The sequence below is a fragment of the Zingiber officinale genome, chromosome 4B (genome assembly GCF_018446385.1).
Source record: "Zingiber officinale cultivar Zhangliang chromosome 4B, Zo_v1.1, whole genome shotgun sequence".
In the NCBI taxonomy this organism is placed as follows: domain Eukaryota; kingdom Viridiplantae; phylum Streptophyta; class Magnoliopsida; order Zingiberales; family Zingiberaceae; genus Zingiber; species Zingiber officinale.
In genome coordinates, this window is record NC_055993.1 from 11164372 (window position 1) to 11181390 (window position 17019).

At 34.7% G+C, this 17019-nt stretch overlaps 1 protein-coding gene across 3 annotated transcripts; it reads right to left on the reverse strand.

Annotated features, from left to right (window-relative positions):
- Positions 1–5926: 5926 nt before the first annotated feature.
- LOC121974705 (bZIP transcription factor 27-like) lies at positions 5927–7151 on the reverse strand. 3 transcript variants are annotated; one of them, XM_042525881.1, is made up of 3 exons: positions 6990–7151; positions 6507–6872; positions 5927–6433 (listed from the first exon to the last, which is right to left on the reverse strand). In XM_042525881.1, the coding sequence occupies exons 2-3, from the start codon at positions 6837–6839 to the stop codon at positions 6257–6259; spliced, it is 510 nt and encodes a 169-aa protein (XP_042381815.1). In that variant the 5' UTR covers positions 6840–6872; positions 6990–7151; the 3' UTR covers positions 5927–6256. The 3 variants fall into 3 exon arrangements, with proteins under 3 accessions (XP_042381815.1, XP_042381814.1, XP_042381813.1); XM_042525880.1 differs by having other exon boundaries at positions 5927–6282; positions 6356–6433; positions 6507–7003; XM_042525879.1 differs by lacking the exon at positions 6990–7151 and having other exon boundaries at positions 6507–6983.
- Between the last annotated feature and the right edge of the window lie 9868 nt (positions 7152–17019).

The window sequence follows — 17019 nt, forward strand, 5'->3', positions numbered from 1 at the left end:
ATTTACAACCAACAGGTTTCTTACCTTCAGGTAATTCGACAAGTTTCTAAATGTCATTGTTTGTTATAGATTTCAACTCTTCTTGCATGGTGTTAATCTACCTTTCAGGGTTAGAGCATTGTTTGACTTGGAAAGATGTAAGATCACTTTCTAACCCTATGCCAAAATTATGCTCTTGGAATAAACATAATCACATGAATTTGTGGTTCTCTGTTCCCTTGTGGATCGCCTCAAAGGCACTTGTGTTTGAGGTGGTTGAGGTACTTGCTCATCAATATGAGACAATACTTCAATTTCAGTGGTAGGCTCCTCTAATTGCATTAGAGATGCCATGGGAATATCTTGGTTCACTGGATGTGTGATGCCCATAATGTGTGGCATAGTAACCACACCACTACTGATCGTACTAGTAGTGACCACAAGAGGATATCTAACACATTCCTCAAAAGATACTTCCCTGACTTTATCACTCCCACTGTCCTCAATGAATTTGACATTTCCCATTTCGAAAAAGGATCTATTAGAGGGATCTTAAAATTTATACTCTCTTAACTCCACTGAGTAACTTACAAAATTATAGATAACTGTTCTTAAATCTATTTTTCTTTTATTAGGCCTATAAGGCCTAACTTTAGTTGGACAACCATAGACATGTAAATGCCTAATGCTAGGCTTCCTACCTGTTCACATCTCGAATGAGATTTTAGTTACTATCTTACTAGGTACCCTATTGAGTAGGTAAACTACAGTTTTGAGTGCTTCACCCCATAAAGACTCCGGTAGAGAAATAAAAGCTATCATACTTTTTACCATATCTTTTAGGATATGATTGCGACGTTCAGCTACACCATTTTGACTCAGAGTACTAGACATGGTATACTGAGGCACAATACCACACTCAGCAAGGTAGTTCGTAAAAGGTCATGGACGTTGTTCACCTGAACAATCATATCGACTGTAATATTCACCTCCATGGTCGAATCAATCGGCTTTAATTTTCTTACCTAATTGAAGTTTAACTTCAACTTTGAAAATTTTGAACATGTACAATGATTTCGACTTCTCATGAATAAGGTACAAATAGCCAAATATGGAATAGTCATCTATGAAATTAATAAAATATATATGTCTATTCCAAGATGCTTTAGGGAATGGTCTACAAATATTTGTATATATTAGCTCCAAAATGTCACTACAACGGCTAACCTCCTTGTTCCTTTTGTTAGTGGTTTTCCCCTTAACACACTCTATGCAGACATCAAAGTTTGATATGTTAAGGGAATCGAGAATTTCATGTAACATTAACTTTTCTAGGCATTGTTTGGATATATATCCCAAACGCCTATGCCACAACATGAAAGAATTCTCATCGGACAATTTACGTTTGGTACATATACTATGCATTATTACGTTATCAATCGTAGGAGTAAAGGTGTTCAATTTATAAAACTTATCAACTAAGGAGCCATTGCAAGCCAACACTGATTTAAAAAAATACCAAAAATTTTATTTCTAAATGAACAAGATCAATTTGATTTGTCCAAACAAGAAATTGAAATTAAATTCCGTCAGAAAGATGACACAATAAATATATTTTTTAAATCTAGAAAAATATTTATTCCTAAACAAAGCCTAAAAACATCAATCTACTCGACTTTAGCATTCTTTCCATTTCCTATATAGATGTATCTTTCGTCATCAAACGGAAGTCAACTCCTGAGATAATCCTACATAGTGACACTTATGTGAATATTAACACTGGTATCTATCCACCAAGTGTTAGTCGGTACAATAGCTAAATTAACTTCCGAACTAACAAAGTTTAGAAATTTACTCTTCTTTACACGCCAATTGGTGTACTTAAGACAATCTTTTTTCATATAATCTTTATTCTTGTAAAAGAAACAAGTGGATTCCTTATCAGGCTTCTTGTGCTCCTTATAGCCATTGCATCTAGAATCTGCAGTTTGTTTTCCTTTTCCTTTATTATTGATCCTCTTTCACTTTTTGCTAGCACTTTGAGAACCAGATGCTCAGTGAGCACTCTCAGATGTCTCAATCTTTATTCTCCCCTCCTCTTGCACGCATTGAATAATGAGCTCATTCAATGTCTACTTTTCCTTTTGAGTATTATACAATATCTTAAAAGGAGTGAACTGTGTAGGCAGACATATCAAGATGAAATGCACTAACATACCTTCAGACATATCGAGTTTTAGTGCTTTCAGACTTGTTGCTATATTGAACATCTCCATAATGTACTTCCTTATGCTTCCTTTACCATTGTAACACATGGTTACCAACTTCGTAAGAAGTGTGGTAGTCTTGACCTTTTCATTTGAGGTGAATTGGTCTGCCAATTGGTCCAAGAAACTCTTAACATCTCCTCCCTCTATTATTAAGCCCTTTATTAGTGCTGGTATAAAAAGTCTTATGATATTTAGACACACACAATTTGATTTCTTCCCCAACTGAAATTCAGCCCTTTGCTCTATAGTGCTAGCATTGATTAGAAGTGTGAGGTGATCATTTCTCAATGCACAGTCTAAGTTCATGCAGTCTAAAACTACAATCACATATTTTTTCCATTCGGTAAAATTTGAACCAGTTAATGTTGGGATGTTATTAATACTGACAATTATAGATTGTACTGAAATTAAATAGAGAAATTTATTTAAACTCACGATTTAATTAAAGTCAAGAACATGCTTAAGTGCAAGTAACAAAAAATTATGTAAATAAAATAAAATTTTAAATGCATATGAATGTACTATTTATGAGATAACAAATACAACATTATATTTTACTCTGTAGATTAAAATATAATTTATTAACGGTACTCTCAGATATAACTTAAATTTTAATTAACCGCACAATGTGCTTTCCTTTAGGTCGACCCATTATGCGCATAATATGATACTTTATATGAGTTATATTTTGATTCATACCTCAATCTTAATCAACCACATAATATATCTTCTTTTGGCCCGACATTTTTTGCATAATTTGAACAAAATAATAATTTTGTTTTATATTTGTAAGCTACCTGTGCATATATCTAGCATAAAAGTAACTTTCTTTTTGGTGATTATTCTTAGTATAGATATACGTTTATCAACAAAAAATATACTAAATCTACCTAAAGTATCTTCCTTTAGACCGATATATCAATTTAACTTAGTAGCACGTTAAATAGATAGACCCAAAAAAATATTAGAAACTTTATTCGAATAAAAATTATTTAATTATCTTTAAAATTTATTAATCGATTGATATCTTATGATAATTAATTTGATATAATCAAAAACTTACTATTTACTTAATAAGTTAAAATATTTTTAACTTCTATAATTAAATAGTATTATTAATATTATTTAATCCCTTAATGTAGGAAATATTGACGCACTGTTACGTGCACGTAATCGATTCACTACAAATATTAATTGATTAAAATAATCAATTAAGATCGATGATCCATCGATTAAATTTATTATTCATGCATAATAATAAAATATTTATTTTATTGTTTATTTACACTGTTTCACGTTGAAATCATATATTACAATATTTTTTTTATAACATTCAATCGTATTAAGAAAAAATTTTAATCAATTAAAAAATAAACTTAATCGATTATCAATTAATCACATTGTGAGTTTAAGAATTCTTAATCGATTCTATTTGATATTTTAGATTTGGTAACCGCTTAACAATTAAATCAATCGATTAAACTATCGCTATTTGAATTAAAATTAAGTTAAATGTGATGGTTTTTTCTAAAACGGCCATGATTCACCACTGTTCTTCGTAAAATACACAAATTACATGAAAGATCAAGTCTTTTCTAAATTTTCTATACAAAAGATTTCAACGATCAAATACAACTTATACCAGTAAAACCTAATTAGCATAAAATTCAAAAGATCGATAAAAATTCTAATTTTAAACCATTAAATCGATGAAATAAAGTCTTGACTCTGATACCAATTGAAAGAAAGTATAAAACCTAAGTCGCATGGATTCTAAGAACCGTATAAAAATTCACATATAGAAAATATAAAAATATATGAGCATGGATCTAATTTCAATAATAAATCATGGTACAATAATATAAAAAATAATCAAAGACAAATGAACTTGACTGAAGAGACATCCTTATCTTTTACGTCGTCCAAAAATAAATCCTGAGGAAGAAGAAAAAGCGGAGTGGAAGTAAAAGAAAGATTTTCCAAGGGTCTTAGAGTTGACAGAATTGAAAAACTCTAGGTCTAATGGGGAACTATGAGTTGTGTCAAGATGATATCTTAAACTCTTATGAACCAACCCTATATAAAATAGACATCTATTATCAACCGATGATAATAGATATTAGACTATATATATATATATATATAAATAAAGTCTCCAACAATTGAAATCTAATAATCTTAATAATCTTAATTTAAATCATTTTAATGAATTTAGTTTATACTCATATACATAATTTATAATTAACCTCATTATGCACAATTTATAATTAAACTCGTTAATTAAAGATAATAACTAACATTTATATCTTCAAACCAACCAAAATTGTGGTCGTTGCAGGGAAGTTCTACATTTGAGACAAATTGAGGAAGAATGGAAGGTTGGGAAGAAGAAAAACACTTCATCTTCCCAATTTTTTTTTTTTTTAAATGATAATGATGACGATAGTTTGAAGGCGAGAACCGAGAAGGAATCTTCACTATTGGAGCGAAAAGACACTCCTACAGCGTTACTGGTTCCATTGGATGCCCCCAGATGCAATTAATGCCCAATGTAATTGCGACGCTAATTAATTAAATAAGGATTTCTCCGGACAAATCACAAAGGATTACCCCTAATGATTTCCCCACAATAATTAACCATGTCGTGTGGATGGGCCCTTTTTATTAAATCGGTTTGAACTTTTTAAGGAAACACAGTGGAAAGGATGACACTACAGACAAGGAAAAAAACGACAAAAAAATATGTATATGTGTGTAAATCTTCGAAAGATATTATTTCAATGGTCAAAGATATTCTTTCTTATCTAAATCATTAATTTTAGAACTCTCATAGTTCTATATTCATTCTTTGTTGATCCTCTCTACCTCCGCTACTGCCCTCTGCTTTATCAAAATCATAGTCGTGGCGCTAGCCTCCTCGTTGAGGTTGCGACTATCATGTTATGCGAGGACACGACCACTCTTGTCGCCGATTCTATCTTTGACAATCATGTTGCTTTGCTTTTCCATTCACGTAGCTTTCTTTTTTCTTTTTTATAAGATATCTACATTTATCTGATCTACATTCTATTCCCCACATAAATTAAAGAAACACGATAACTCATGCGTCAAGAAATGCCAAATCTCTTCCGACCGCACCATGCTTGAGACTTGATGCTGTTACTAAAGAAGAGAAAAAGAGGGAGAAAAGAAAAAAAGAACGACACTTGTTTAATAAAAAAAATTTAAATGAAATAGACTTCTAAACATATAGATAAAGAAGAGAAGTACATTTAAAAAAAAATTGAGAGTCCCAATTTTAAAAAGATAGTAAAATCTAGGAGTATAGGAGTAAAGGAAGATATTGTTTGATATTTAAAAATAATTAATAAATCTTCTTTTTTTTTTAAAAAAAAAGAAAATTTAATAGTAATACAATAAGATAACTATTTAAAATTAATTTTACCAGCTAATATTAGAGGTTAATGGTACAAGAAACATATACTTCTAATTTTTTAATTATTTTTTTTTTAAAAAAAAATGTAAAACTAAAAATATAAAATTTTGTTATCCGACGAAAATGCCTAAAACTTCCCCCAACTATTTAAGATCGGTTTAAGCTACTGAATAAAGACTAATGAAAGATGAAAGGAGACAACCTTTATAAGAGCAAGTTTCAACATGTTCTCTCATTGACAAGCAAAAAGAGCTCAGAAAGCATCACAAATACACAAAGAAATAACATTTGTTTACAAATCTACAAGAAATCTAACCGTACAATACTAATGAAAAAAAAACAAATACACAAAGTAATTAACACTTGTTTACAAATCTACAAGGAAATCTAACCGCACAATACTAATGAAGACAAAAAAAAAAAAAATCGTAGTGTTTGTACACCAAAAGGAAAATAATTTGCAAGCCGAGGCAAAGATCATCATACTTGTGAACAAACCTTGATTACTCCTCTCACTCAAAATGGAGCAGTCAAAGTTCTATACAGCTTGCGTTTGCAAGGCGTTATCAGATTATGAGCAGCCATTTCCAAACGCAGCTAAATGATAAGCTGATAAATCAGCGAAAAAAAATCTGTTAACAAAATGGTATATAATTAAGGATGCATTTACCTGCTCATACTGTCTCTTTAGCATGTGGTTCTCGTTCAGCAAGCGATCGACTTCGTTCTCAAGCTCATTTGTGTAGGCCTGTCTCATTGGCAAATACTCAAGTTGATGTCCATAACTAATAAAACAACAGAAAGGGATCGGGATAAAGGACCTGTTTCCTAGCTCTAGATCGAGCAGCAGACTCCCGGTTCTTGATCATCCTCTTCTTCCTTCTCTCCCGGGAGTCCACTCTCGGATCCGGCAATTGCTTCCTGCTGGACTCGAACCCGGCGCCGGAGAGGGCAGAGAAAGGGTCATCTGCGACAAGTGAAGCAAGAGGGAATGGGTCCATGGAGACTCCTGCGAGCAAGTCTTGGGAAAGGACTCCTCCTAAAGTGGTGGTGGTGGAATTTACATTGTGCTGGAAGGAGCAGAAGGAGGGGGTTGGTGGAATGTCTTGATGGAGGGCTATGCTCGAGCTCATGTCTTTCCACACCTCCTCCATCTTCTTCTTCCTCCTCCCCTTCCTCTTCCAACTCTGCATCAGTTGGTGTGAGCGTATCAATAAATTTGCAACGAAATCTTGGAGAAGTCACCAGCTCATGCTCTGTTTTTGTCGGCCACGGAAGCAAAATTTGGTACTAAAAAAGCATACAGATTACTGTGGCAAACTAGAGTTTAACCCCTTGCTTCTCCCGCTTGGCCGGATTCTTCTTGCGGGAAGATTTCACCATCTTTATATGATTCGGCAGCTGGGTCAACCGGCTGTTTAGCAGGAAATTGCAAAACCAATTGCATTCCAGCTTAGTGCGTCGTGAGTAAACATTATCTCTGCAGCATACACCCTTTTATCTATTTAAATACTGGTGATCAACAGTCTAATTGACCATTCGACAAAACCAGGAAGGTGCACATACAAGTATAATTAGATCGGACTGAGTTTCTATTTTGATGGATTGGATCAATTGATCTGATTCAGTTCTCATAACATAGAGAGAGTCCACTTGGAGAAGAAGGCTCTTTCAAACTTCACTGGCTTGCCATTTGATGCTACGACCAAGTAAATAGAAAAAAAAACACGTAAACTTCTCCATTTAAAATATAATTACAAGAAGATTATTCTAGTTAACATGTCAGAACTTACTATTTGTGCCAATAAAATAATTCTTTTTTTACATTGTCTATGCATATTTATAATAAATAAATAAATAATATTTTGGTAGATAGATAAATAATAAATATACAAGTACACTGACTAACTTGGGTTGGTCTAATAAATTGATCAATGAATCAACCAGTGAGTTGGTCACTCGTGGGATTCAGTTTCCGATCAGGTTAACTATGGAGTATTGGAGAGTAAGCCTAAAATAATGATGCGCACACAATTCTAGTTTTTGGATTTCGGTCAGAAAAAGAGTCAAACAAGAGCAGGGCATTCCAAAAATGAACAGGTCTCGAGCTTTGTGTGGGGAGAAAGGGAAAGGGTAAAGGGGGAAAGGGTGAAAGGATGGGGTTGAGATGTGACCACTGAGAATCTGTGATGCCTGCTTGGTCTCTTCTACTTCTCATGGTTTTGTCCAGACAAGGGAGCAGGTTTCAGATGAAAGGGAGAGGGATGAACAGTGAACCGTACGCTGTTTTCCCCTGTGCATGCACAAGATGGAGTATGATCAAAATTTTATGCAACGTGTGGTTCTTGTTAAAGAGATCACAGTCACAGTTTGTGATTGAATGACTTAGAGCTCTAATCCAACCAAAGTAGGTGTTAAATTAATCAAACTAGATATCATTAGATATCAAGTCTTTCTTGAATTATTGTACGGATTTAATTGTTTCTTTGATGTGACAGCAACGTGGGCCTTGTGTCCGGATGCGACATAAAATCCTGTGTACTCACAACTTATCTCCTAGTCATTCAAAATTATTGTTATTATTAATAATAATAAAAATGAAGATATATCTGCATGACTTGACAAGACAACCTAACCTTATCCTAAAAAATAGAACTCAATTACAACTTGGAGTAGGGAGTTATTTGCAACCAACCAGACATAGATATGGAGTCTAGTCAAATGCAATTAACTGAAACCATAATTCTACTGCAAAATCCATTTTACTACATAATCCTGACTTCCCATATCTGCATCTCACTATTGAGCAGGCATGTTTTGCATTTAGAATTCAACAAGTCACTGCATACTCATGTTACAAATATACTATTTAGTCGAATCATAAAACACTGCCATAAATTCATTGATATTCATAAGCACAGCAGACAACAAAGACAGGTTCAACTCAGTAAAGCACTAACTTGTAGAAAATTATCATATTCAGGCTTGAAAACAGAATTCATTTTCTTACAGAAGCATTTCACAGCTAAATAATAATGATCTGCAATAACTCTTAAAGTTTTTTTTTTTTTTCAGATTATTCTGGCACAAATAGATGTCAATATGTCATAGAAAATTATAACTAAAGTGAGAAGAAAGGCTGCACAAAGCATACATATGTGTCTCCTAGGATCATGTAAGTGGGAGTCATTTGCAAGCACGAATGAGGAAAAAAAAAATTACGAGATAAAAACTAGATGGTTGCATTAGATAGCTTCCATACTCCCTGTGCTTTCTACTCTTTCGCTACAGACTTCGCTAACGAGCTAGTAGATTCATAAAATGTGGAACCACCTACAACAAAATAAATGTGAAACCGTCCCTCTCTAAAATTAATTTTATTCCATGGATATGAAATGAGATAAATTTAAAAAAAAAATCTAATCATAATATTAACTTTGCATGCAATCCCCATATTTAAAAACTTTTGTTTCTACTAACTGCATATAAATTTTTATTTGTTTCAATTCCCTTATACAAATATCATTACTTAATTACCCCTCAAATTCTTTTAGATACAAAAAGTCCAAAAATGAATATAATATTCCTTTTACATTCAGCACTTTAAATTAGAATCGAGTATATTTTCTATCAAAATTAATCCTCATATTTTTTTAGGTACAAAAAGTCCAAAAATAAATATAATTTCGATTAAATTCAGCACTTTAAATTAGAATCGTGTATATTTTCTATCAAATTGAGCATGATTTTATAATTGTCCCTCGGATTTTTTTAGGTAAAAAAAATAAAAAAAATGAGTATAATTACTTTTAAATTCAACATTTTAAATTAGAATCAAATATATTTTCTATCAAAATTGCCCCTCATATTTTTTTAAGTATAAAAAGTCTAAAAATAAGTATAATTCCTATTAAATTCAGCATTTTAAATTAGAATCGAGTATATTTTTTATCAAATTGAGCACGACTTTTTTTCTTACTTAATATAATTCTACCTAAATTCAGCATCATTTTTTTTAAAAAAATCTAGTATATTTTTCATCTAATTGAGCACCATTTAAAAAAAATCTAGTATATTTTTCATCCAATTGAGGTGGAAAAATAGTTATACTCAATTTGATAGAAAATATATTAGATTCTAGTTTAATGTACCGAATTTAAAAAGAATTATATTTATTTTTGGACTTTTTATACCTAAAAATATCAAGGGTAATTAGGTAAATTAGTGCTCATTATATTTGACTAGGAAGTAAAAATAAAGATTTTTATCAATAGAAATTACTTGTAAAATTTTGTTTTTGATTAGGGACTGTATGTAAATTTTCTCTAAATATAAATAGAAGATACATAGTGGGAACTACTACAACAGTAATACCCTGACGATCAATCCCTTTTAATCTAGACATATTATCATACGCTCATCATCTGTGCTACATCCTGAGCACAAATTTAATGTGGAGCCGCCTACCACAGTCTCACATCACATGGAGAGGGATTCAACCAGAGCAAGCGTATGGCAGGGTATATACGGATGATAAAATCTTTCGGATTCAACTTTTATCCAATTCGAATAGAATACCATATGTTTATCATATATACCCAGTCCGGCGACATGAGCTAGTAGATTTATGAACCTTCCGAATAAGAGAGAGAAGCAGTTGCAAAGGTGTGCACTGATGCAGATGCTAAGGATATGGGCCCTACAGGTTAAGTTTCATAAGAAAAGCTAATAGAAAGAACTTGAATTTCTCCGAATCATTCAGGAAACCTTGGCAGCTTGTTGCAGTTATAATACCGACAAAAAGAAAATAAATGCATTCAAGAACTAAAAAACAAAGGTAATTCCACGTTGTACCCACTACCAATAGTATAGATGTATGTTAGTAACAGTGCATGTCGATATTCAAGAACAAAACCTACCCTTCAAAATATAGCATTCAAAACGAACATAACAAAAGAAATAAGAATAACAAACAGCAGAGGAAGGCAAAACCAACTTCCATACCATAGGGCGAGTTTGATTAAAGCACAGTTATTTTGATGAGAGAAATATAATCCACTGCGCCAGGCATTCCAATTTCCAGGAAGAATGTCAATATGAACAAGCCATGTTGTTAGTCACTATTATTTGTGGTTGGTTGCTTAAATCTTATCCCTTCATGGTGTTGGAAATATGAGAATGAAAACATGACTTATCGGTACTAGTCACACATCAAAAGTGTGACATTACGGCTAATCAATAGTACAGAGAGAATAGTACACACGGGGTGTAAATTCAAAATATGAATTTACACCCATCCAAAGATTCTCATGTGAACACTATACACATAAGACTACGATCGAAGTACAGTGTGTCCACATGAATCAATCAATTCACCGTAATACTTTTCTTCGGGCTCAAACCAAGCGGCACGGCACGCCACATGCAAAGCATGCATTGCAACTGCCACCTGGTGTGCATGCACAAACCCAAACTCATGTGCCGCCAGGTGTGCATGCAAATGCCACCAAGATTGCCATGGAGGTTTCTTTATAAGGAACCGATGGAGAGGCAAAGAGCACAGAGAGCAATTCTTCTCATAAGAAGAAAACAAGGGCAGACACAGAGCAGGGAAACGAAAAGAGAGATTTTCTCATTTTCGTCTTCTTTTCGTTTTATCGTGCACTTCTTCGCTCAACAGATATTTATGATAGTGTTCAAATATACGTTCAGTTCATCCGATCAATTTGTACTATATTGTATTATAATCTTACCATTTTCTCCTTAGAAATAGACATCCAAACGTGATTTTTTAACATCATTGGAGGAGATGAATATGCTTTAAGGAGACTATTTTGTTGTAGAATTCGACGTCTTTTGTTCCTCGGGCGACATTCATCATGCAACTCGGACACAAGTTCCGTGTTTATTCGACGTCATCCGTCTCGAACTATCAGCATCAGCATCCTCAACTCAGCACTGAGAGTACTCACCGACGGTACTCGCCGACATAGCAATTTGGCGATTGGTCTATTCAACCAGGCGGACAACTTGAAATTATGAGCTCAAGTCATCTTGACAGATAAATAAGTACCGTCCCTCTGGTAAATTGTGGATAAAGGTCCAATAATCTTAAAACATATTCGTTCTGTTGAGATGGCGACAGAAGATGTTAAGATGCAACAGGTTTAACAAGTGCCGACCTCCTCCGTCCCGATTGGAAATGTACCAATCACACATGGAGAAAAATCAGAGAAGTTCACTGGGTTGAACTTCAAACGATGACAACAGAAGATTTTCTTCTACTTGACTACGCTGAATCTGGCACAAATCTTGACTGAGGAACCTCTCAAATTTACTGAAGGTGTAAATGATGTGAAATTACATCATTACATTCGACAAATGGAACGAGTTTGAATTTTTATGTCGAAATCACATCCTCAACGGTCTTATCGACTCACTGTATATTATGTACTATGAAAAGAAAACGACAAAGGAGTTGTAGGAGTCCTTAGACAAGAAATATAAATCGAAGGATGTTGGAGCCAAAAAGTTCATTGTTGGCCACTTCTTGGACTATAAGATGATTGACTCCAAGTCGATGATTAGCCAAGTCCAGGAGTTTCAGGTGATCTTGCAAGAGATTCACTCAAAAGATATAACGCTGAGTGAAGTCTTCCAGGTGGCAACAATCATTGAGAAACTGCCTTCTAGCTGGAAGGACTTCAAAAATTACTTAAGCATAATCGGAAGCAAATGACTATAGAAGAACTCGTTGCAAGACTTCAAATTGAGGAAGACAATAAGAGTTCAGAGAGAAAACTGTTCTCTCAAACTACTGTAAAAGTCAACGTGGTCGAGCACGATCAAAACTCAAAACGGAAGAACTCCAAATCTTCTAAGATAACACTCAGAGGAGACAGTTTCAAGAAAAATTTCTAATCGAGTTGGTCACAAAGTTTCGGAGAATAAAAAATCAAAGAAGAAGTAGGAGACCAACCTAACTGAGGAACTAGACATGGAACTCTGTTTCATGGTCTCTAAAATGAACCTGATAGGTTCCAACTCTCGAGAATGGTGGATCGATACCGGTGCCACCAGACATGTGTGCTACAACAAAGAGCTACTCCGCAACTTTGAAGAAGTCAAAGATGGGGACAAGTTGTATTCAACAACCTTGTGTTGGTGCAATATCCCTTAGGTCAAGGTTGACTGGTTTGACCAAGCTTGAGTCTTGGTCATAGTTTCGATGTTTGACAATACATGTAGACACATGGACAATGCAGGTGCAGTTGTTCATATGGGGAGATTCTGATCAGGGACTGATCAGTGTGAATGAAGAAGAGTCAAGTAGGTATACCTGACTGGATGGAAACCCTGGTGAGTGAAGCCAGGTGAAAGTCCTAGTGAGTGAAGCTAGGCAGATAGAAATCCTGGTGAGTGAAGCCAAGTGAAAGTCCTAGTGAGTGAAGCTAGGTAGTATGGAAGTCCTGGTAAGTGAAGCCAGACAGAAGGAAAATCCTGGTAGTGAAGCCAGGCAGAAGGAAAATCCTGGTGAGTGAAGCCATGTGAAAGACCTAGTGAGTGAAGCTAGGCAGTGTGAAAGACCTAGTGAGTGAAGCTAGGCAGATTGAAAACCCTAGTGAGTGAAGCTAGGTGAAAGTCCAAGTAGGTCAAGAGAGTGACCGGATACTTGTGTTGGTTGCTACTCGGAAAGCCTATAGGTTCCACTGTACAAAAATTTTGTACAAAGATCTGAACCTTTTCCTAGCTACCATGTGTTCTTTTAAATTAAATTTTGGATCTCCTGCGGAACTTAACACGTTTGATCCAAAACTTAATCTATTTGTTCTTTTAGGTTTTGACTTGGATCTCCTGCGGAACTTAACACGTTCGACCCAAGTCTCCTTAAGTTATTAATTCCATTAAATATTAATTTCCATAAAAGGTTCCCAGTACTGACGTGGCGAGGCACATGGCCTTCTTGGATATGGGAGCAACCACCACCGACTAGACAAAACCTTTAATAGAAAGCTAATATTTAATTTCCTAAAATAACTTTAGGTTAACCAAAGAGAACAATCAAATCACAAGGAAAAGAAAGAAACAAAAGAACACAACTTCGAAAAAAATATATTCGAAATACTAGAACGTAAGCCTCTTGTATTTGGTATTATTTCCATAAATAACTAGCATGATGCGGAAATAGAAATTACTAGTTATACCTTGTAGAAAAACCTCTTGATCTTCTACCGTATTCCTCTTCTAACCTCGGACGTTGTGTGGGCAACGATCTACCAAGATGAGAAACCACCAACCACCTTCTTCTTCTCCAAGCAAGGTTCGGCCACAAAGGAAGAACTTTACCAAAGAAGAAAATCAAAATACTAACCAAGCTCCAAGAGATGCTAGCTTTCTCTCCTTCTTCTTCTTCTTCTCCGAGTAGTATCCGGCCACCACAAAAACTCCAAGGGAGAGGGAGAGGTTCGGCCACCACAAGAGGAAGAGATGGAGATGATGGCCGGCCACACCAAGAAACAAAAGAGGGAGAGGAATAATAGATGTTGTATCTCATGAAGGCACCCTCACCCCTTCTTTTATATTCCTTGGCCTAGGTAAATTAGGAAATTTAATTACAATAAATTTTCCTTAATTTCCTTGACATGATTTAATTGAGAAAAATAAAATAATATTTCCCCAATTAAACAATGATGGCCGGCCAAAACAATAGGAAGCAAATTGGACAAGTTTCAATCAACAATTAAAACTTTCCTTATTTGTTTCCGGAAAAAATAAAATTTCTCTTTAAAATCTCTTCATGGTTAATAAAAGGAAATATCTATAATTTTAATTTTATTAACATGTGAATAATTTTAAAGAGAAAATAAAATAACTCTCCAATCTACAAATAAGGAAAGAAATCTAATCTCTTTCTTTAATTTTTTGTAAATTTTTACAAGAGAGATATTTTAATTTTAATTCTCTTTTAAATTAAATCTTCCACATAATAATAAACATTAAAATTAAATTTTCTTTTTAATTAATTATGGCCGGCCCTACTAGCTTGGGTTCAAGCTAGGGCCGGCCACCCAATCTTATACCTAGGCCGACCCTAGCTTGTTTCCCAAGCTAGCTTGGCCGGCCCCTATTGGAAGGGTTTAGACGGTGGGTATAGGTGGGTATAGAACTCTACAACAAAGAGGCTAAGCTAGGGACCGAGAGGAGGAATTGGTTTGGTCTCCCGATAAAATTAAGCATCCCATGTTCGCCCCGAACACACAACTTAATTTTATCAATGATAATTCATTCCACTAGAGAACTATTATTGAACTACCGCACCAATCCCAAATTACATTTTTGGGCTCCTTCTTATTATGAGTGTGTTAGTCTCCCTGTGTTTAAGATATCGAATGTCCACTAATTAAGTGAGTTACTGACAACTCATTTAATTAATATCTAAGTCCAAGAGTAGTACCACTCAACCTTATTATCATGTCGGACTAAGTCCACCTGCAGGGTTTAACATGACAATCTTTATGAGCTCCTCTTGAGGACATTATCAACCTAGTATCACTAGGACACAGTTTCCTTCTATAATCAACAACACACACTATGAGTGATACCATTTCCCAATTTATCGGGTTTATTGATTCATCGAACTAAATCTCACCCATTGATAAATTAAAGAAATAAATATCAAACATATATGCTTGTTATTATATTAGGATTAAGAGCACACACTTCCATAATAACTGAGGTCTTTATTCCTTTATAAAGTCAGTATAAAAGGAACGACTTCAAATGGTCCTACTAAATACACTCTGAGTGTACTAGTGTAATTATATAGTCAAGATAAACTAATATCTAATTACACTACGACTTTCTAATGGTTTGTTCCTTTTCATTCCGGTCGTGAGCTACTGTTTATAATTTATAAGGTACTGATAACATCATCTTCTGTATGTGACACCACATACTATGTTATCTACAATATAAATTAAATGAACAACTACAAACAAATGTAGATAATTAGACCAAATGTGATTCTTTATTCATAATGAATGTTTACAAAGCTTAGGCTTTCAGTATACACTCCAACAATCTCCCACTTATACTAATGACTAAGCTGCCATATCTTCTACCATACATCTGATTCTCATTCCCTCCACATGCCGATCGAAAGCTTTCGCCGGAAGGGCCTTAGTGAAAGGATCTGCCAGGTTATCCGCTGATGCAATCTTAGCGATGACAACTTCTCCTCGCTTCACGATATCTCGTATCAGGTGGTACTTGCGCTCTATATGTTTACTTGCCTTATGGGCTCGTGGTTCCTTTGAGTTTGCAACGCTATTATCACAATAAATTGTGATGATTTTGGGCAAACCAGAATCACATCTAAGTCCATTAGAAAGTTCCTGAGCCATACTGCTTCTTTAGCCGCCTCAGAGGTGCCACATACTCGACTTCCATGGTTGAGTCCGAAACGCATTGCTTCTAAACACTCCTCCATGTTATGGTTCCACCTCCCAAAGTAAACACATACCCTGAGGTTGACTTACTATTATCTCTGTCTGATTGGAAATCCGAATCCGTATAACCCACAGGGAGCAAATCATCTGCCTGGTAAACTAGCATATAATCTCTAGTCTTTCTGAGGTACTTTAATATATGTTTTACGGTAGTCCAATGTCCTTGTCCTAGATTACTTTGATATCTGATAACCATGCCTATGATAAAATAGATATCCGATCTCGTATATAGCATTGCATACATTAGGCTTCCTACAGCTGAAACATAAGGAACTGCCTTCATGTCCTCTATCTCCTTTGATGTTTTAGGACACATCTCTTTAGATAAAGGTACTCTATGCTGAAAAGGTAGAAAACCTTTCTTGGAGTTTTGCATGCTAAAACGAGCTAGGATAGTATCAATGTATGAAGCTTGGGATAAGCACAACATTCTTTTCTTGTGATCCCTTACTACTTTGATCCCAAGAATATGTCCACATTCTCCCAAGTCCTTCATATAAAACTGTTTGGACAGCCATATCCTTACGTCTGACAACACTGTGATATTGTTGCCAATGAGCAAAATATCATCTACGTATAGTACAAGAAATACCACCACGTTTCCGTCACTCTTCTTGTATAAACAAGACTCATCCAGACATTGAATGAATCAATAAGACTGGATTACTTCATTAAACTGGATGTTCCAAGACCTTGAAGCTTGCTTCATCCATAAATGGACCGATTGAGCTTGCATACTAGATGCTCTTTGCCTTTTTCAATAAATCCTTCCGGTTGCTTCATATGGATGTTCTCTTCAAGACTTCCATTAAGGAAAGTTGTCTTG